Source organism: Desmodus rotundus, chromosome 6, assembly GCF_022682495.2.
Source record: "Desmodus rotundus isolate HL8 chromosome 6, HLdesRot8A.1, whole genome shotgun sequence".
NCBI lineage: Eukaryota > Metazoa > Chordata > Mammalia > Chiroptera > Phyllostomidae > Desmodus > Desmodus rotundus.
Window position 1 is genome coordinate 78,354,208 of NC_071392.1, and position 20,955 is coordinate 78,375,162.

General features: G+C 43.2%; 2 protein-coding genes across 5 annotated transcripts in view; both read right to left on the minus strand.

Annotated features, from left to right (window-relative positions):
* The window catches only part of CHCHD3 (coiled-coil-helix-coiled-coil-helix domain containing 3), a 261,885-nt gene that overhangs the window by 46,326 nt on the left and 194,604 nt on the right, over positions 1 to 20,955 (minus strand). For 2 of the 4 annotated variants that reach the window (XM_024554978.3, XM_024554977.3), the window contains one exon: positions 12,168 to 12,238. The exons of the other annotated variants lie outside the window; for them this stretch is intronic. In XM_024554978.3, the coding sequence (XP_024410746.1) occupies positions 12,168 to 12,238 (71 nt within the window). The remainder of the gene's footprint in view (positions 1 to 12,167; positions 12,239 to 20,955) is intronic. 4 annotated transcript variants of the gene reach the window in all.
* Positions 655 to 5,629, minus strand: LOC139441000 (GTPase IMAP family member 8-like). Its single transcript, XM_071221833.1, has 5 exons — positions 5,606 to 5,629; positions 2,196 to 2,365; positions 1,666 to 1,815; positions 1,460 to 1,592; positions 655 to 1,124 (listed from the first exon to the last, which is right to left on the minus strand). The coding sequence occupies exons 1-5, from the start codon at positions 5,627 to 5,629 to the stop codon at positions 909 to 911; spliced, it is 693 nt and encodes a 230-aa protein (XP_071077934.1). The 3' UTR covers positions 655 to 908.

Consider the following 20,955-nt stretch of genomic DNA (forward strand, 5'->3'; position numbering starts at 1 on the left):
CGACAAAGCCCCTAATGTGTCCAGACTGTTATGTGAGTCCTCTGAGTTTCAATCTAAACCCTAACCCTCAAGATACACTGAGAGAGAGAGAGGGAGAGAGAGGGAGAGAGAGGGAGAGAGAGGGAGAGGGGGGGAGGGAGGGGGAGAGAGAGAGAGAGAAGTGCAAAGGAGTTTTCAGTAATCTTTTCTAGAGGAAATCTAGAATTATATTTAGAATTTAAAAAATTTGCAAGGTTGTCTAATGTCGGCAATGTTTTTCATTCAAGTCTATTTACTGTATGTGATGATTTACCTGTACAACCTTTTGAAACTACACAGATTTGTGTTTATTTCCTCAGGGACAACAAAGGGGGGTGACTGGGTCCCTTTGCATTCAGACTTTGAAATGGAGAGGGCATGAAGGGACAGCCACCTCATGAGGAAAGGACCGCTCAGAGCAGCAATGGGCCCAGCAGGCAGCGGGGCACCCCACAGGAGTCCAGCTCCCCCCCTGCTACGCCCAGGACTTGGCTGGATGCTGCCTCACCCTCACGTTCTGGACACCCTGATTCTTGTTAATTATGTATTCTGGCTTCAGGTTGGCCTTGGCCTTGGTACCAGTGTCTATCCTGAATCCAATCTACCCGCACTGGTAAGGTGATTTCTGTGACTTGATTCTGACCTTGAATATTAGCCTAACCTCTGAAGTCTTTTCCCTACCTTACTTCTTCTTGCTTCTTTATAATCTCCCACTGCCTGTCCCAAACTGGTAACTTACTTACCTACAAAGAGCCAAAGCATCGCATGGTGTGATGCACTGACTTCTCAAGGCTTCAAGGTCATGAACCCTCTTTCCACCCACCAGTCCTCCCATAGCTCCCAGCTTGAGCGTGTCTCTACCGTAAGGAGACACCAGGCATTTCAGCCACCTATGATAACCTATCTTCTAAATTCTTTAGTAATTTTATGGGATTTTGCTTTTCCTCAGCATCTTTAGTTATTTTGCTGACGTTCTCCCATGCACAGGAATAACCGTGCCCTTTATGGTTATGTATCAGCTCACTGGCCATTTTCAAAACGGCTGTTACCTGGTCTTCCCTGGCTTGGCCAGTTTTGTTATTATAAGCATAAACTTGCCTCCCATACTTTTAAGTTATCCTCTTAGGAACTCAGTTATCTGCATTATTGTAGTAATCTGTAAGGTCTCTGGCCCCCAGGTTTTCCTTCCAGGTAAGAAACACAATTATGCCCTGGCTGCTGTGGCTCAGTGGACTGAGTGCCAGCCTGTGAACCAAAGGGTCAATTGTTCGACTCCCAGTCAGGGCACACGCCTGGGTTGCAGGCCAGGTCCCCAGTAGGGGGCATGTGAGAGGCAACCACACACTGACGTTTCTCTCCCACACTTTCTCCCTTCCTTCCCCCTCTCAAAAAATAAATAAATAAAATCTTAAAAAAAAAAAAAACCCAATCATGTATTCCCTAACATCCTTTCTGGGATACTCTCTAGCATCACCACCACCTTTTTGTCCTTGTGAACGAACCATTCCCACTGGAACCCCAGGACCAGAATGATGTCCTTCATAGCTGGACACACAGCACTGAACTGTCTGTAGCTGGGATGGATTGCTGGACCTCAGGCAGAACGCAGGAGTATCCACCACCACAGCATCCTGCTCAACCCCTTACGCTCTTGCTTTCCTGGCACATCCTGGTGACTGGCTGGCCTCAGAGCCAAGAGAGAAGTCGGACCTTGGGAGGATGGCGGTCCCAGTGGCACCCTTCCCAGCCCCGCTCCTCCCCAGGAGGACAGTATTCAGGGCCTCCTCCTCTCTGAGGCTGCCATGCGTGCCTCCCAGGCGTGTTTCCCAGGTGCGTCTCCCTTCTGCGCACGGTGCTCACACGTTTCTGCAGGTGCTCCCCCTGCATTGCTCCTCTTCCTCTGTTGCTCTGTAACTGCAGGTGCTGTATCGGCTTTCACGTTTCTTGATGAGCTCGCAGAGGACTTTACTTCTGGTCAAAAACATGTCTACTTCCTGACCCCCTAGCTCTTCCTTCCCGATGAGGGGCGTGATCATGTACTCAGTGAGTCTGTCTCCAAAACTGCTTTTGGATGGTGTTTCAGCACCGCCTCATCTTTCTTAGCGAAGAAGCCCAGCTGGGTCACCAGCAAGAAGGCATAGGGCCCCAAAGGGTACGTCCCTGAAGGTGTGATTTAAAGTCCTTCGAAGATGGTTAAGTGTGGACTCTCCATGATTAAAATTTTCTTCTCTCTCCAGACTCTGCTCTCAGGCTCAAACTTCTTGGTGACTGAGTGGTCGTGGAATTTGGTCTCAAAGACTCGCTTCCCCAGAAGGCTGTGTCCAGCTGCACTTTTTCCAGCGCCGCACTTCCCCGAGCAGGACCTTTAGTTCTGACGTCCCAGGGTTCGGCTCAGACCCTGTGGCCTGCCGCTGCTGCTCCCTGGGTATGCTGAGCAAATGGTAGAGTCAGCAACTCCCGAGCAATTCACAGTCTGCATCATCCAGGCACGATCTGTGTGGACTGGCGCTCTGTGTCTGCGCGGCAAGTCATGGGGATGGTCCCCCTTCAGCGTTGTAGCTTTTTCACACAGTCCAGATTCCGGATAAAGACCCCCTTAACCAAAGCCCATGAAACCTTTCGCTTGTGTCTGTGCCTGTCTTCACCCCACTCGCTCTGAGAGCAGCCATTCTTCTGTGTAGACAACCTGACACACTTTTTAACCATGCTCAAGACTTTGTAAATTTGACAGAAAGAATTTAAAATGTACCTCCAAGAAAACATCCTGGACCTTTAAAAATGTGGTAGGTCAGTCAGACAACAATTACCTCTATTTGGCTTTCCTACAAGCCTCAATGGTTTCTACCTGTAGCTGAATGGAACTCAAAAGCAAAATAAGCTTTTCTCATCTTTGAAAACATCGAAGGAAAAACTAAAGAAATTATTTCCAACTGGATCCTTTAAAAAGTAAATGAACTCTATCCAGAATTGGCAAGAGGAACAAACTTAACGGTCCCAGTTAAAACTATGAACTGTGGAGTTAATTATTCAAATAAGCAAGATTCAGTAAACAAATCTCAAAATTCCATGCACCCTACCCTAAGAACTCAAAATGTTCTCATTTAAAATATTATAATCAAGAAAAGCAACAAGCTATCATTTTGGCAGAGCATTTATCTAACGAACAGTGTGTAATTAATATTTCATATAACCAAGTAGGTATGCTAGATTCTTAATGGATTGTATTGATTTAAACAGAAAGTTCAATGCTAATGTTCCTGTAAGGGAAAACAGAGTGATTTGTTATCTCACGTGGTACAAATCGTGAATTCAGGTGCTTGTGGCCACAAACCTAAGGAGTACAACAAGACTGGTTTTGATCATTTACATGTAACACATAAATAGACTACACTGAAGTAAAGGAGATGCCCAGAGTAAGCCAAATGAACGCTGACCGCCAAGGCTGGGACAGAGAAGAGACTTCTGGGTCACGGACTTATGTGTGATAGGATGTGGTGGCTGGAGGTTCCTTTACTGTTAAAGAGACGAGGAAGTTTCCGGAGAGATCCTCTCACCTTGTGACCAACTGCAGGTGTTCAGGCGATGGGTGCGGTGTGTGCTCCTTCTGTGAACAGACAATCCCGTCTATGGTTTCAACCCCGATCCTGCCCTTTGGAGCCCTGTGTTCCAATAAGTGTGGATGTCCTGTCCTACTCCTTTCTGCAGGCACCTCTGCACAGAGTGGAGTGCTGTGAGGTACGTGCAGGAAGTAGAGAAATGCTGCAGATGGAAACCTAACTCCCAAGTGGTGTTAACATTTCTTGGCGTTTACTTGTTATCTTAGAGAACAGTATGTAGACTAAATATAGTGACCCGACCAAAGGATTAAAATGAAAGGAAATGACTAGTATACTCTGATTAGAAGGGTTCCAAACTTAAAGAGAAAAAAAACAAAACAAAACATTAATTGCCTATGGTTTCTTTTCTTCACACAACCAACCAGTTACACGTGCCTATCGTAAGAAACAGTGTCAAGGGCTGGTGTGTTCCAAAGCAGATCTGTCTCCTTGGAACTAGCGTGCTGCCGGAGGCAGATGGGATGTGGGGACCAGAAAGGAGACAGATTCATAGCCTGAGAGGTGGCAGACTACTCTCTGCATGCTCCCTGATGCAGCACAGAAGGGGCTGCCGCCATCTAGAACACTCCCGAAATGGCAGCCAGTGTCTTAGAACTGAATGAAACAACTACATAAGGCCATTTTTTACATGAGGATCAATGACAACTGTTTTTTTTTTTTAACTTGTAAACCTTCTCAGCTTGAATGCCCTAAAGAAAATGGCAGTTACGATATACATTTTACAGATGGAAAAGTCAAAGGTGTAATAAATAACCTGCCTGCGGAATCGGGTGTTCTAAATAACGAAGACCATGTTTCAGCCGAATGTGTAGTTGCCATTAGCTTCATATACAAAGTATATTCTTAGCTCATAAATAATGCTTTTCAATTTTAGAGTTGAAGTCTTCCTCCAGCAACACAAAGAACAAACTCTAGAAGGTGTATGAAATACTGTAGAAGTGGACACCGGTGAGCTGTTGTTTATAAAACAAAAAACAGCAAGTAGTAGCCTGAAACTTCTAAATAAGCAATTGTAACCAAGCTTATGCACAAAGGGTTTAGGTATATTTACTTTCTCCAGAATTTTTGCCTCTTCAATTACAAAGTCTCTTACTAAATAATCAAGATGTTACTTGGCCCCAAGGACCACAGGGAATAAAATGTCACCACTGCAGCTGCTGTATTTCCTGCTCACAGCCTTTCAAATTAAAAAAGGAGGAAGAAAGGCCCAATACAAATGTAGAATTTAATTAGTCAAAGCTCAAACCCTTGCCTGAAGCCCTGTTCTTCCTGTAATATCGCATTCTTTTCTTCTTGTGTAAACTTTTCATTATGAAGGAGACATCTTTATAATACAATAACTCTACTTATAATGTAACTGCTGGTAACATAACTCCTGCATTAGAAAAGGCAGCATGTCCAAGTAATGTTGTTTTAATACAATTTGTGTTCAGCAGAAACCAAGTCAACTTGGTCATTTAGAATCTGATCAATGTGAATTAGTGTCTTACTGAGATAAACCATTTGATCATTTAGAAACTGATCAATGAGAATCAGAGATAAGACATTCATCATGTACATTTGGTGCATCATAGCCATTCACGCAGCACTAAACTAGGTTATAAGTAGACATCAATAAGCGTTAGAGCCGATATGCAGGGTCCCTGTCAGTTGTAGATACAAATATATGTACAACGGCATATAATTTTAATCCTTTTGATAAGGCCAGATATTGAATAGGCAGCGGGAGTCACTGAAAAATTGCAGGAGCTCAACTTTGCAGAAACTGGAGAGAGAAGCACAGCAAACCTGAAAATCTCAAACTTTTGAAGTAAGTTTTAATTAAAGAGTTTAAGCATAAAGGTAAGTAACATAAATTTACTTGACTAAACTTCTAGCAGAGTTTTAAGACTATTAATCAGAGTAAACTCTGTTCCTGAAGTACAATTAGCTCTATTAATCTAATATTTCCAAACTGAAGTCACACTGACATCCAGGCGCACTGGCTTATACATCTAACGGAATTATTAATTTGCCAGTCAAAAGCTTATTTAATTATTTTACAGCCAATTAAGCAGGATCTTTAAACGCCGTTGCTTAAAACTGTCCACCGTCCACATGTGTAATTACAGAGAACGTGAGAAACACCTGCTGACACCATTGGTGTGTCATCCTCGGCCGCACTGACTTATTCCTAGTACAGCTGGTCCTCAAATACTGTCACTTCTTCCACCGTCTTCTTGTGAAAGTAATGAGGGGAAAACACTGAGGCCTGGTCGCAGACACTGTCTGCGTGGAGATTGTACCTTCCCCCTCGTCTGCGTGGGTTTTCTCCGGGGACTCCGGTTTCCTCCCACGTCCCTGAGATGCACACTTGAGGTCCACTGGTGTGTCTAAAGTGCCCCGGTCTGAATGACTGGGGCAGGGACAGGGTGGGGGGCAGCAGGCACCGGGGCCATGGAAGGGCCAGGCCGCCTGTGCAGGGCTGGGTCCCAGTCTGCTCCCTGAGCTGCCAGGACAGGCTCTGGCCACCCACAGCCCTGAACTGGGATCGGCAGGTTGGAAAATCATTATCTTACCTGAGTTTATTCATTTTTCTTAAACGTATACATCACATTTATTTCAAATGTTTAATATTGGAAGTGTTTTCGGTCTTTATTTAGAAGGTTAGTTTTGTTTTTACTTTTAGAAATTTGGTGATCAAAAATATGCCACAGGGACTTAACTCTCATTTTTATCGATTAGCCGAGGGCAGAATCAGTTTTGTTATGTGCTGTTTCACTTCAAGTCCAAGTGGCCAAAACCTATCAGTGTTACGTGAGGAGTTACTGTTTAGCTATGAAAACCACATACCCCCGAAGAGAAATGAAACAGTATTGCCAAGGTGAAACGCTAGGAAAACCAAGGAATTTTAAAGTTAAAGGATTTTACATAGAGGAAAACCTGTGATATACAGTGATACTTAAAAAATTCATTTTGTCTGTAAGAATTTTGCATAGCATTTCCTCAGATATTCTAAAATACCTAACGTTCTTCCACAGAGTAACTGATCTTTTAGTACATTGTGAGGATAACCTAGAGCCTACATGTTTAAGTTAGGTTTCAACCACTTCCATCAAGGATAAAGCGAGAGCCCCTTCTACAACCGGCACACAAAGGAGACCTGCCGATGTTCCTCACGGTTTCACAGAACCACACTCCTGTACGTGCGCTCCATCTTTCAAAGACAGGGAGGCCGGCTTGAAAGGTTACACCTACAATGAAAGCACTGCAACAGGGCTCCCAACCCTGTTGGAATCTATGCCACTTCCCACATACATGTATTTTTTCTTCCTGTATGGAAGGAAGAAACGGCCCACTTCATTATCAAAAGCACAGCACAGGAATGAAGTGTCAGTTGTTTTTAAAATGCTCATCATTTGTTTGATATTACATTTTCTTCACAAGGTTTATACTGCCTTTAAAATATTCCACATTTCTTTGATATTTGTTTTACATTCACTGGATATTTGTTTTTATAATTAAAAAAAAATGCATGCTATATACAGAACATTCTGGTACCAGCACTGCCGTTTTGCAGGTGTGGAAGATACTGGCTCTTGTCCACCCGAAGAGGTCAGATTCGGAGGCTGACCGAGAGCCAGGGCCCCCGGCTCTCTGTCGGTGTTGCTCCGACACATCCCTCGCTGCGCCCTCCTGCCACGCACGTGTTATAGACGCCGTCTCCTGGCTGGACTGGGAGCTCCCTCAGAATGAGAACTCTTTTGATTTTATTTTTTTGGGGGGATGACGAGGAGGAGGTCAACAATGTCTAGATTTTGTTTGGAAATAAATTACTTTATGGCTTCATAACTTGAGCTAGACATAAAATATTATAGTAATAAATACATATTAAAATATGTAACAGTAAAACAATTAAATCTGATCTTTATTGAGCATTTACCTTGTGCAAGACCTGTGCTAAGCACTGTCAACGTAACATTATTTAGTATGGCAATTTATTTAATCAATTACCTATAAGGTAGGAAATAAGGACTAACACATAACATCATTTTCAGTAAGCTAAGCTATAACCTGACACTATTACTGTGTAACTAGGAACCAGCACTCTAAGTTGCTCTATTTAACAGATAATAGCAAAGGGAGGTAAAGGTGATAGGAAGTGGCAATAATGATTGTTTAGTTGGATTGGGAAAAGATTATCTGTTGAATAAAAGCTAGATGTAAAAGTTTGGATTTGCTCAGTGACTTGCGTTTTACAGCTAAAATTTTAAAGCTATTTTGGGGAAAAAATTCTTGCAGGCAAATAAACAGCACAATTCTTTATTTCCAAATTGTTTAATTCCCACCGGGAAAATGAGACTTATTAGGGGTGCAATTATTCCATCACAGTAGGCCTAACTTTGTATTTTTAAAAAGCTCTATTGTAAGATTCTGCCTTCCTCTTACTCTCCTCTGATCAACTCTGAGTTCTGTGCTGGGGGGGCCCTGCTTCCCTCCTTCCTTCCTAGCTGTGCATTCAGAGTCAGCAGAGGGCATGCCACACAGGAGCTTAGTCTAAGAATGAATGGGGTATCGATAGGGTAGGAAAAAATCCCATTAAATCTGAAGTGTTCTAATGGTTTACTGCCAAAACTATAAACTGAGGGCCCGAAGTGTGAGTTACTATCTAAGCATCACTAAAACAGTCCCGTCAGCTCCCGTGGCGGCGGGATGCCTGGGTGTGACTGGTGTTCACCACGCACAGCCTCAAGGGCTCGTAGCTTGCTTTCTTTTCACGGGGATTCTGTGTGACCCCGTAAGGTGTATGATATATCCCTATAATTGCAATTTAAAAAGCTTCCATTCATGCAACCAAGATACACCCCAATGAATCCCTCTGTCAGAAAAAATTAACTAAACCTCCTCAATGTCCTTCAGAGCCTGCCGCCCCAGAGGGACTGCTGCGGGCCGCTGTCATGCGATGGGAAGGCCAAGGTATACTGCCTTGCAGAAGACTGAAGCTGCCCTGATTATCTGAGACGGTCAAACTGCTAAAGAGAAACCAAGTTCCCTTGAGTAGTCTCTGTGCCTTCAAGAGGGTAAAAGCCCTGGCCAGGTCCCGCCCATCAAAAGGTTGTAGGTTCAAACCCCAGTCCATACGGGAGGCAACCAATCGATGTTTCTCTCTCACATCGATGTTTCTCTCTCTCAAATCAATAAACATATCCTAGGGTAAGGATTAAAAAAAAAAGGGTAAAAGTGTCTCTTAAAGACAAAGCACTATCACTTCCTAGGAGTGAGGCTCATGAATTCACAGAAAATTGAAATACAATATTCTAGGAAGTCTAGCAGGTAGCAACTGAAAAAAAATTATGCAATGAAAGTTACTCTGACAAACTAAATCTTCAAAGTCTTCCAGTGTGTGAAAGCAGGGGTTTTGTTTGCATTAGAGTTAGGCAAACTGCAGAGTCTGAGGGCAGGGAACCCAAGACCGTGCTTACTTCTGACGTCACCTGAAAATTCAAGGGGTTCCCCAAATCACCCTAAACCTTGACGATTCACTAAAAGGACCCACAAATCTCACGGAAAGCTACTGAACTCAGTGACAACTTATTATGAAAAATGATACAGAAAATCAACCAAGGGAAGAGAGGCACAGGGCAGAGTCTGGGAGGGTTCCTGATGCGGTTTCCATCGTCCTCAGGGTGTGCTGCCCTAGTATCATCAGTGTGTGACACCCGGAACAGAGTGTCAGTGGCCAGAGCAGCTCACCTATCCTGCCCGGTCCAGTGTCATCTGGGCCTCTTTACACAGGCTTGCCCAACTGACTGCCCACGTGGGTGCACTCAGTCTCCAGCACAAACTCCCCAGAGGCTGGGCTGGCCTAAGATGGCTCGGGGGGCCCATCGTGACTACTGAGACACTTTTATCACCTGGGAAATCCCAAGGTTTTCCAGGGTACCTCCCAGGAGCTGGGTCAAAGACCTTTCTGTGGGAAAGGCGAAAATTCTTTACCACACCAGATGAGAGTAGGATATAATAAAGAACATCTTACAGAGGTCAGGGAGATCATGCTGCTGAGTCGAAGCTGCAGGGCTACTGTGTCTTGTAGCAAGACACAGGACAAAGGTAAGTCACAGGACATTGATTTCTGTGAGCCTCTCGTTCCCAGTGGGCTGGCCCAGGCTCAGTGACATGGTAGCTGGGCAGGGCTTCCGAAGGGAGATTCTTCTCACTGAAAGCCAGACGTACCTCTGTCTATGAAATCCGGCTTCCACAAACCCGTTAAACTCTCCTTTGCCCTTTCCTTCCAGGTGTTATAGGCCCAATTGCGTCCCCCTGCCCCCTAATTCATATGTGTTAGTCCTAACGCATGTACTTCCGAAAGTATATTTGCATGAAGGTAATTATGTTAAAAGGCTGTCTACAGAATGGGTTCCAATCAGGTGTGCTTTATAAGAGGGGGAGATTAGGAGACATGCAGAGAGGGAAGACCATGTGAACACAGGGAGGAAATGACCACCCATATACCAAGGAGAGAAGCCTCAGAAGAAACCAACCCTGCTGACGCCCTGGTCTTGAAGTTCCACCCTCTAGAACTGTGAGACAATAAGTAAACTTCACTGTTTAAGCCACGCAGTCTGTGGTACTCTGTTATGGCAGCACCAGCACACCCGCCAATCAGTCCCTAATTCACGTCTAATCTCTCAGTGACTTTCCTGCACGCGTCTCTTTCCTCCCCTCCCTCACTTGCAGGGACGTCTGACCCAGTACTTCCAGTTCTTGCTCCTGGTGCCTCCAGTCGAGCCTCACATTCACCGTCAGACTGGCATTCCTGAAGGAGCGAGCACAGGGATCCGGGCTCTCACCTGGTCAAATAAATACCTTCCAAAGACTTTCTGCTCGTGAAGACCGACGCCTTAGCCCAACAGCTAAGGAGCGGCCCTGCTGACCTTCCCAGCTTTACCTTGCACTGGTCCCTCTGTGACAGACCGTGGATCTTCCCTAACTCGTCGCCCCCCAACTGCAGAGCGTGACCTCTCCTCTCAATACTTTCCTTTCCACCACAACTCTTCTTCAGGCTTCAAACAAAACATCATTGTTATGAGGACCTCATAGACCATTCTAGTCAGAAGTGATTTCCTTTGATTTATTTCAAATTTTAGTTATTTTTATAGCTATCTTCATATATTGAAGAAACACCCATGGTGCCAAGTCGAAGGTTCTCATAGTATTGAGACAAAAAGCTTTTTTTTTATTGTTTTATTTTTATTTTTTCAATTTTTGAATTATTTTACTGTTGTTCAATTACAGTTGTCTGCATTTTCTCCCCACCTCCCTCCCCTGCTTCCACCCTCCCCCTTGGTTTTGTCTGTGTGTCCTTTATAGTAGTTCCTGAAAACCCTTCTCCCCACTGTCCGCTCCCCACTCCCCTCTGGCTATCATTAGATTGTTCTTAACCTCAATGTGAGACAAAAAGCTGTTAAAAATGTTTTATCATTAGGGGAAAGATAAAAATCATAAAAATACATGCATAGTATACCATCAAAACTCTTAAGACAGCACTTAACCCTTTAAGAGTGAGATGTGCACCCCCTTCTTAGACAGTCGCTCCCTCCTGCCCCTGAAGAGTGATTCTCTAACAAAGAACGGAGGGTTTGTCTGTTTAAATATACTCCAAACCATCTTTAAACAAACATTTTTAATCAGTGTTAACACACCACCAATTTCCAGGACCACACAAACTGCACTATAGCAGAAGGTAACAGCATCCCACCTTAGGGATTAACCATTTCTCAAATGCTCATAAACACCCACCAAGAGGGCAGACAGACCCAAGCCACCAAGCACTCTTTCACCCGAACCTGTCGCACCGCCGTTGTTTTCTGCTTAGCTAATTTGCATGTGTGCTACCAACAGAAGTTACACAATAGTACTTACACTCTCAGGGAAGTTCTGAACGACGTCTTCTTACCTAACGTGAGAACTGGCGGCAAAGGGAAAGCACAGGGCTGTGGGTCACAGACACATTGGTCCACCAAGCACGGAACACTCACTTAAAGTTCCAAGGGTTAACAGAGGCAGCGATTTAACACCACCCTCATAATCAAGGGTGAATCACATAATCTGCGATTTAAATGCCTTCGAGGTACATGTGAAGAAATGAAGACGGCCTGAACGCGAGAAGAGAGGATACCCCAATTTGGACAAGCCCATCATTTTATTATACAAAAGTGAATGGTTCCTATGTTTCTAGTAATAGAGTTGCCGATTTAATATCACCCTCATAAACAAGGGTATCCTATCTATTACTCCAAATGAAAATTCTATTATTACTGCTTTCTGTTTTCCCCTTGTTCATGAAACTGAGGTGTAAAAAGCATTCACCAAATGCCTTTACCTTGCACATGAATTCCACGGTAGCAGATAACATGCATCCTTCTCAACCACAAAAACCTATTTCCCAGTACTCCAGAGAGCTATACACCAAACTCTCTCCTGTTCAAAAGGCAGTAAAGCTGTATTTTCATCTTGTCAAGAAGAGCAATTGGAATACTATTAGAAACTTACTTGAACTTTGCTTCCACCTCTTCAGCAGCTTTCTGATATTGCTCGGTGGTGACTTTGTAGAACTCTGAGCTCTGTGGATAAAGATTGACAGCAGAGTTTTCACTTTGCAAGAGGACGAACTGTGTGCAAGACGGACGATGACAAAAAACACACAAGCTCTTATCTCAGCCACTCAAGCAGTAGCACAAAGATTTTTTGCCCGAGTGGAATGGATTCTTGTAAAAATACATGTAAAAAGTATCTAGTTGTTGGTATACAGGTTGAAATTACAAAGTAAACTTTCACAGTTATAATCCATCGTTCTTTCAGACTTCTGATAAAGTCCTCACATGTTGTGGGAGGATTAGTTAGATCTCCCTTATTTGAAATCAATTCCTATAAGATCAAAAGATACTTGTGATCGAATAATGAAATTCACACACATTCCATTTGCCTATTATTCCAGGGCTCCACCTAGGATATTAAAGGATTATTTCTTTTCACACTGTGTTTCTTCTTCCAGATGGATTCTTCATGGACTAGAATGTGTTCCATCACCTCCACGGGACCATAAGAGCATCAACATTTACAACAGACTGATCAGTAAGAACAAAGGGGTGGAGTTACATAATTTTTATACCAAAGAAATGTTTCACTGTTACATAAATGAACATATAAACAACATAAATTATTAAGTTGTAATAGCAAAGTAACACCTTTCCAGGGCCAGCAAAATAAAAAATTACCCATTCTGGCTGGCTACTTCGAAACCTGCCTGCAGGGGGTGGCCTCAGTGACCCCGTGAGCCTTCAGGCGCAATGAGACATCGGGCAAAGTGCACCGCAGTACAAAAGAGTCCGATGAGGTGGTCTGCGGTGCACTTTACCGTCTAATCACTCAGGTTGCACATGCGTGCCTGGGGGGAGTTTATTTTTTCATAAATCATCGTTGGTTGGTGAGAAAATGAAAATGAAATCCTCTTCACACCACTGACCCCTTCGCATTTAACAACCTGGGCTGTCCGATGACAGTCACATCCAGGTCTGGTGGATGTGGCTAAAATCAATAGGTATGTGATTAGACAGCCGACTCAGGGTGGCTGGAGAATGGACAGGTCACCGTTTGAGATGATGAATGGCTCTCCATCCACCTACAGTCCCCTCCGATGCTAACATTTACTATAATCTTATTTGGGCTGCGATTTATCTTTCTTGCACCTGATCAATAAAGATGAACAGAACAGTTGTAAGGATCGATTGCAATTTTTTATCATTTTCAAGCACAAAGGTGCATTTCTGACATGAAGGCAATATTCTGAGTGTACTACTTCTGCATTTGTTAAAATTGCAATTTGAACGCTTGGCCACACTGGTCTAACATATCGAGAGGTTTTACTTCATCTGTAGATCTCAAGCTATCAAAAAGCCATTTGTCTTCTCAGAGATTTTAACTTTAGGCTGTGCCACATATTCCTATCAGTTCCACTTGTGAATCTGTCTTTCCTTTGAAATACCAGTCATGAACGCTCTGTTGCCATGTTTGGTTTAAAGCTGTTCTTTGAACCCTTCTAACAAAGAGGGCAGTAAAAAGGCACTTACTAATCACCATGAACACCGGAGAGAAACACCCCATATTACTATGATGAACTGTCAAGTGAGTATTATGTTACTGAATTATCTATTAAAATGCTGGCAAAGCCATAATGCCTTGATTAATACTTTCAATTATTTTAAGCATTAAAACGGTAATGTCTGGACAAAGCCGGCACTAGGTTGATTTCTGGTTCTGCTCTGTGACCTTTAGCAGGTGCTCCGACCTCCCCCACTTCCTTTCCAGTGTTCCTCGCCTATAAAACAGGGATGATACTAGACCTGCTTAGTCTGTAGCTATTGTAGAAACCAATTTGATAGGCCAGAAACCTGTGACATCTACGAAGTGGTTTTGCAGAGTAAGATCAAGATCGAAATAAAATAATTTTAAAGAAAAAGAACTAATTTGGATGATTCCATTCTGGATACAAATTCGAAATGATCAAAAACAAGTACTGAGCTTTCTCACAAGAATGAGGAACACAGGGAAGAGCTCTCCCATGACACAAACTGATTTTAGTTCCCCGCTGCCTTGTAACGCCAAATGCAGGTAAAAGCATTACTGACTCTGCCAAACTTTCCCCTGGGATGTTAAATGCAAAATACTGGTTCCTGCAGCGCCTACAAACTTAGCATATAATGTCTCAATTTAAAGTTTTTGTCTTTATTTATATTCCATATTTCCACCTCGGTGGCCAGTTGCCCACCATGCATAAATCTTTCTAACAAAAAAAAGTCCCCAGGGGGCAACGCCATGTAACTAACAGAAAAACATAAATATGCTAAAGATCTATATACAAAGTATATTTCATTTAAGTATTTACTTATTTATTCAACAAAAACAAGTCTTTATTATCCCAATAATGTTCATCTTAGGGAACTAGATCCTCACGGAGCTTTCCATCTGATATAAAAGAAAAGAAAACTAACGATCATGAAAGGCTTAATTTAAAAGCTGTGTTACTGGAGTTCAGAAGTACAGATCTCTTTTGGTCTCAGAGAATACTTTTAAAAATGAACAACCACTGAACACACATATATTTTCTGTCTCTCTCTGCTTGCAAGGAGCAGAATAGAAATTCTGGGTATTCATACAGTGAAACTATATACTGTGGTGAAAAAGATAAAATTAGACCAAAAAAGTTGTAGGTATGATACAGAAGGGTGTAATTTAGGTCAAGTTTGGAAAAGCACAAAACAATGAAACAGAATTAGTGAACAGAAATTCCAACAATCACCTCCAAATGGTGGCAGTGTGGTGGTGGAGGTGGAAGGGGACAGGAGGGAAGTATGCCCCGAAGAAGGGAATGCAGTGGGGCTTCCCTGCACTGTTCTATGTCTTAAAATGACTTGTTCTTCAAATGAGATGTACACAGGCAGTCGTTACACTCACTACAAATATCTTATGATACATACAAAAGTTGTGTTCCGATCTCCTTTCTCCCCAAGAATCAGTTAACAACAACGAACGACTCAGTACGGCTAGAACGTCAAGGTGCATGTGTGTGGAGGGGATACGCACTGAAGACGTGGGTGGAGGTGAGGTTTTATGTATATTTTTAAATGCTAAGCTCTTGCAGAATGTCCACACGTTTCTGAATAAACGTACTTTTTCTTCGACTTTGTATTGTGCAACAATGTTAGACTTGAGGAATAATTTTAGATTTACAGAAAAGGGGCAAACACAGCAGGTTCCCGTATATCCTTCACCCTCCCTCCCCTCACGTCATCATCTGAGATAGCCGTACGACTGTCAAAGGAGGTACGGTAACAAGGTTCCACCACTAGGAACGAGCAGCAGTTACATTATGGACTGTGCTTCTCGAAACTGGACCCAAACTGCCCACGAACTCTGGTGTCACACACTGCGTCCCGAAGCTGCAGCGTTCCTGCATGGAGCGGGCACTCGAAGGTGATAGAAATGACCTGATTTCCAGAAAGACTGTTTTTGTTATCTGTTGTCTTGAGGTGGTACTAAGTTGTATTTGCTGCTGGTCTCATTAATTATAAACCACTGTTACCTTCATGTCATCATTATAACTAAGTTTGTTGACATTTGGTCAACCCTGCGTTAGCAGTAGGACACATTTACATCAATCATATTTGTCTGACTCTTTTCTAATAGCCAAGTCTTAAGACCCATGTGATCTGTGCTTCAAATAAGTAACATTCACATTTCTATTTCCAAAGAAGATGAAGATTATATGCAGGGTCTGGCACAAATAACATCCCTTTTTTATTACAAAGTCATAAGCATGTAATTCTGTAACATAGTACCACACTAAAGCGCACCATATGACATTGTAGGCGAAATGTTCCCATTAAAGCTATAAATTATTGCAACCATATTATAACCAAGCACACTCAGGCAGGTGTTACTGCTGCTGGGCCCTGTATATTCATGCATATAAATATGGCCATATGCAGAGCAATTAGATGTATATATACGTTATAATCATTTTTAAACAAACTTCATATATATCCCCTTCAAACTTCGTTGATAACACTATCTAGGTACTCAAGCTGTGTGGGCTGTGAGACAAACCACCTGGTGAAATGACGTTAAAAAGAAAAAAACAGGTGCAGAAAGGTGCCCACGCCCCGACAAGGTGTCTTGCTGTGAGTGGTCACTGTGCTGCGTGCAGCCATCCCGTTCCTAGGCCTGCAAGGTCCTTTACAACGTAAAGTTCAAAACGTGTTCATTCACATTCATTCCGCCGTTCCTGCACCATCGACATCAGGGAACATACCGGACACGACCTGCCCAGCGGTATGGATTTGTGGCAGGGAAATGTTATTTAAATCAAATATCAAAACATTCATTTATTATTTTTGCCTTTCAAACAAGTTTTTATTGTTTGATATAAGCATACTGTCCACCAAGATTTTCTTTGAGAAAGTAGATTTTATAAATTCAAAGTGCAGCGATAATATCTTTTACATGTTTTAGCACTATCAAAAATCTGATAAAGGCTTACCTTTTTCTTTTTTTGGTAAAACGGGAGTTGCTAGGAAGTAAACCATCTCCACAATAACAACATAATTCTAGATCTGGGAGATGTTCCTGCCACCGATATTAGGGGTCAAGGCATCACTGGAAATGATGGACATTTTCACTTTCTGTATTAAAACATCTTGCGATATAAGGCACTAGGGACCAATTACTAAAAACACAAACTGAGTTGGGGAGAATGAGTGTTCCACTGTACACAGTTTTTCATACACTTCAATAAAACGCGAGTATGTTGTCCACAGCACGTCGCACTGAGATGGTCCGTTCTTAGCAGAGAGGTGCGCTGGCTGGGAGCACGGGCCTCGGACTCAGACTGCTGGATACCGGCCCCGCCCTTGTGGAATGAACCGCATTACCTCCCCCCAGCAGCAGCCTCCGAGCTGCAAGAGGGGAGAGTAACGACCTAACAGTATTCTTTGGGGGGTTAAAAACGGTAATTCATGTAAGGTTCTTTGAACAGCACCTGGAGTTACATATAGTAAAGCACTGCAGGAATGTTACTTGTTGTTAAGAATTATTCAAATAGCAAGAAAAAGTATATACCATATGGTAATATTTTTAAAAGCTATTTTAATAAAAATTTAAATCTCTGAAAAACAAAAATCTTTTCTTCCATGAAAGCACTGATTTTTCTTACATTGCTCATCTGTCCCTATTTTTTGGTTCCTCAAGATAAATGAGACGTGAATGGCTGGGGAGTGTTGGGAATGTTAATAGCTATGGAAAATATATATATATTGGGTTGGCCAAAACATTTCTGAGTTTTTTCCATAAGATGGCTCTACTGGTGCTTAGTTGTCTTTAACTTCATTCGAAACAATTTTGTTAGATTGTATTGTGACAGCTATCATATCAGTATGCATTTAAAAAAACTTATCAAAATTAGTGAAATTTGTGCAGCCATTTTAATATTGAAGATGGAAGAAGATATACAACATTTTTGGTGTATTATGCTTTATTTGTTCAAGAAAGGTAAAAACTCAACTGAAACGCAAAAGAAGATTTGTGCTGTATGTGGAGAAGATGCTGTGACTGACTGAACGTGTCCGAAGTGGTTTGTGAAGTTTCTCGGTACTGCTGACATGTTGGCCAAATAATTCTCTGCTGTGGGGCTGCCTTATGCACTGGATGTTCAGCAGCACCTGGGCATCTACCCACAAAAAGCCAATAGTGGGAAATAGCCAATATACTCGAAATATCCAAATCAATAAAGTTACTGGCGAACATGAAAAATGTCTTTTATCTTATGGAAAAAACTTAAATGGATTCTTTGGACAACCATAAATACAGATATAGATATAAATATAGATATAGACACAGATATAGTGACAATGTTAGCCCATATAAAAACCAAACCAATAATTTTGGACCTTATCACCAATGAAATCCAATTAACTCCATTAACTAGCAAAAGCACTTCAATGCCGGGACTATGCATTATAAATCTCCAAGACAGGAAGTAACTGCTCATCATGATCCCCAAACGGATTTTCTCATGGATTCCGTCTTCCTTTAATTACAAAGCATCTTGAGTGAACAAAAATCCCCTTAAATGGTCCAGGAGAGACACAATAAAGAAAAGTCCAACCACCATTTCTATCCTGAACTTCTTGACACGCAACTTGTCCTTTCTCTGACCAACATCGTCTTACGGGTTATTTTTAAAACTAATGTTCAAAAGAAAAGGAAAGAGTAGAAACTGGCAATACTGAACAATGATTCCAGAACTGAGGATGACTGATCACATCGCTTCCTATGAAGTGCTAGTGAAAAGAGCATGCTGTCATCCTTGAATGTTAAACGTCTGACACGAACTCCTTTAAGAAAACGGTTGCTGTGCCTCTTTTCCCCGTTCCCTCGGAGCCCGGTGGTAGACTGCCAAACTGGCCACTGCTCCTGACTCTCTTCTGCGTTCATGCCCCTGGGCGGCAGGACCCTGTGGTTTCTCTCGTAATGTATGGGCAGAGCCTTTCCCCGCCCCTTAACCTGGGCTGTGCGTGTGGACTCGCTCTGGCCAACAGAACGTGACCAAAGTGACAGTGTGCCAGTTGCGAACACAAGCCTCTCTCCTGAGACCCTGCCAGGCGCCATGTCAGCAAGCTTCTGCTAAAGGAGAGATGACAAATCGTCCCGGGTGAGGCCACTCTAGACCACAAAACCGAGGCCCACTCGGCCCAGGGAGCCCGGCCCAGACCTGAAGCGCCCCGCTGCTAGCAGCCCAAACTGGGGACCTGCAGAATCGCAACAGTGGCTGTTTCAAGCCACTGAGTGTGGAGCAGTTCGTTAAACTGTAAAGCTAACTGGTTCACACCCGTTCTCTGCATCTCACAGCAGCCGGACTCTTACCGAAGCATTTACCACACTGTGCCGACAACGCGCATGTACGTGTGGTCTCCTCTACCAGTCCACGGACCCCTAAAAGCAAGGATCTCATCCTGTTCATCATTATATTCAGAACACGCAGTGACACCATCAATGCTAAGCTGTATTCCAACTTTTGTTTTTACTTAAAGGAGGATGGGACAGAGACGAGTCTAAAGTAAATGCTACAAGAGAACATGAAGAAACTGGAATACTACACTTACTACTTGTCTCCTACAAATTGACGGACGCATCAGTCTGCTCTCCCATGTAAGAAGGAAATGGATATCGCTTAACATTGTGCTCAACGGCAGCAACAGCACAATAACACTTAAAGCTACAAAGAGCAGCTGAAACGAGAGAGTGGTTTATTTCTCTCACGTAATAAGAAGTCTGGGGGTTGGAAACCCAGAGCTGATGCAGGTGCCAAGGATACCATCAAATAAATAGGCCCCTCTCTGTATTCCTTCTCAGCCATCCCAAGCATTTGGCTTTTATCCGCACGGTCACAAGATAGCTGTTGCTGCTCCATTTATCACGCCCCCGGTCCAAGGAAGGAGGAGGGGGAAGGGAAGTAGGGGAAGAGAAGCCTCTCCAGAGCTTTCTGCTCACATCTCCTTGGCCAGAATTTTATGTCACACACAACCCCAGCTGCAAAACAGGCTGGGAAACTGACGATCTTTGTTTTCTCACTTCTGGAGCAAAGGAGGAGGACAGAGTTTGGGGTAGGTGTTTCCCGGCCAATTCATCATACCTGCTAAGATAGCCGAAGCGACAGCACAAAGTCTTGGGCAAAACAGTGTGACTGGTTTCGGATGCCAGTATTCTACTATTTCTTCCCAATCTCCCTTAAACTTCGAATTTAGGGGATACATTCCCATCTGGTATTCTACCACCCAAGACAACAGTTTTTCGACAGCGAAGGAAGACAATGGGAATCAACAAGAGCGGGCATCCTTCCCAAGTTTCTTTGTGCTGGCTGTGGCCCAGGCTTCTAAATGTGATTCACTGCCACTTCCCATTTGCAGAGAGTGTCCCCTTTAAAAGCGTATTTTAAAATGCACATGCACAGACACACATTATTGCTAGATTGGAAAGTGTCTGCTTTCGCGGTCTAAATTAGATCAAAAGAAAACATGCACACACAGTATTCCTGCAATCTTTTCTCGGGTTCTGAACCTTCTTTCTTTTCTATTATAGCTAATATCACCATACATGCAGCACAGAAGAAAAGAGCAAATCCAAAAGGTCACAAGAAAAACTTGTTAACCAGCTCCTTTTCGTGCTTTCACAAAATACTTCCCATGAAGACCTGGCAGGACCGTGTAACACATTGCGCTGAGGTGCAATGTGTATTCTGGTAGCCCGACACTACTTCTTAGAGGAAGATGACCACAACGCACCGTCCATTAAAGGACTATGGCAACTCCACTCATGTTTAGCAAGAGTGAGTGAGAGAAGAGACAAGTCTGGCCTTGGATATGAGCAGGCGGGCCGAAAGTGAGGCTCTCTTCTGTCTAAGCTGGTCTGTGAGCACCACTAACTGCAGGTCTCCATCCCTCGACAGCCCATCCGAACACCAGTGTGGCTCTACCTGGCTAGCTGTTTCAAACAAAGGTCTGGTGTTTACAGACCCCACAGAACTCTTCCTTCTGACACTCTCAGTAAGAGCACTCCTATTGTTAGGTATTCAGATTCAAAAGAAACTTCTTTACGCCTTTTGTTATAACACTCACCCATGAGGAATGCTGTAATGCATGGTGGGCGCAGCAGGTTCACAGCTGTCAGTACAGGAATCACGGAGTTTACTCTGGTATTAGTATGTACTCCTCACTGCATTTCTACA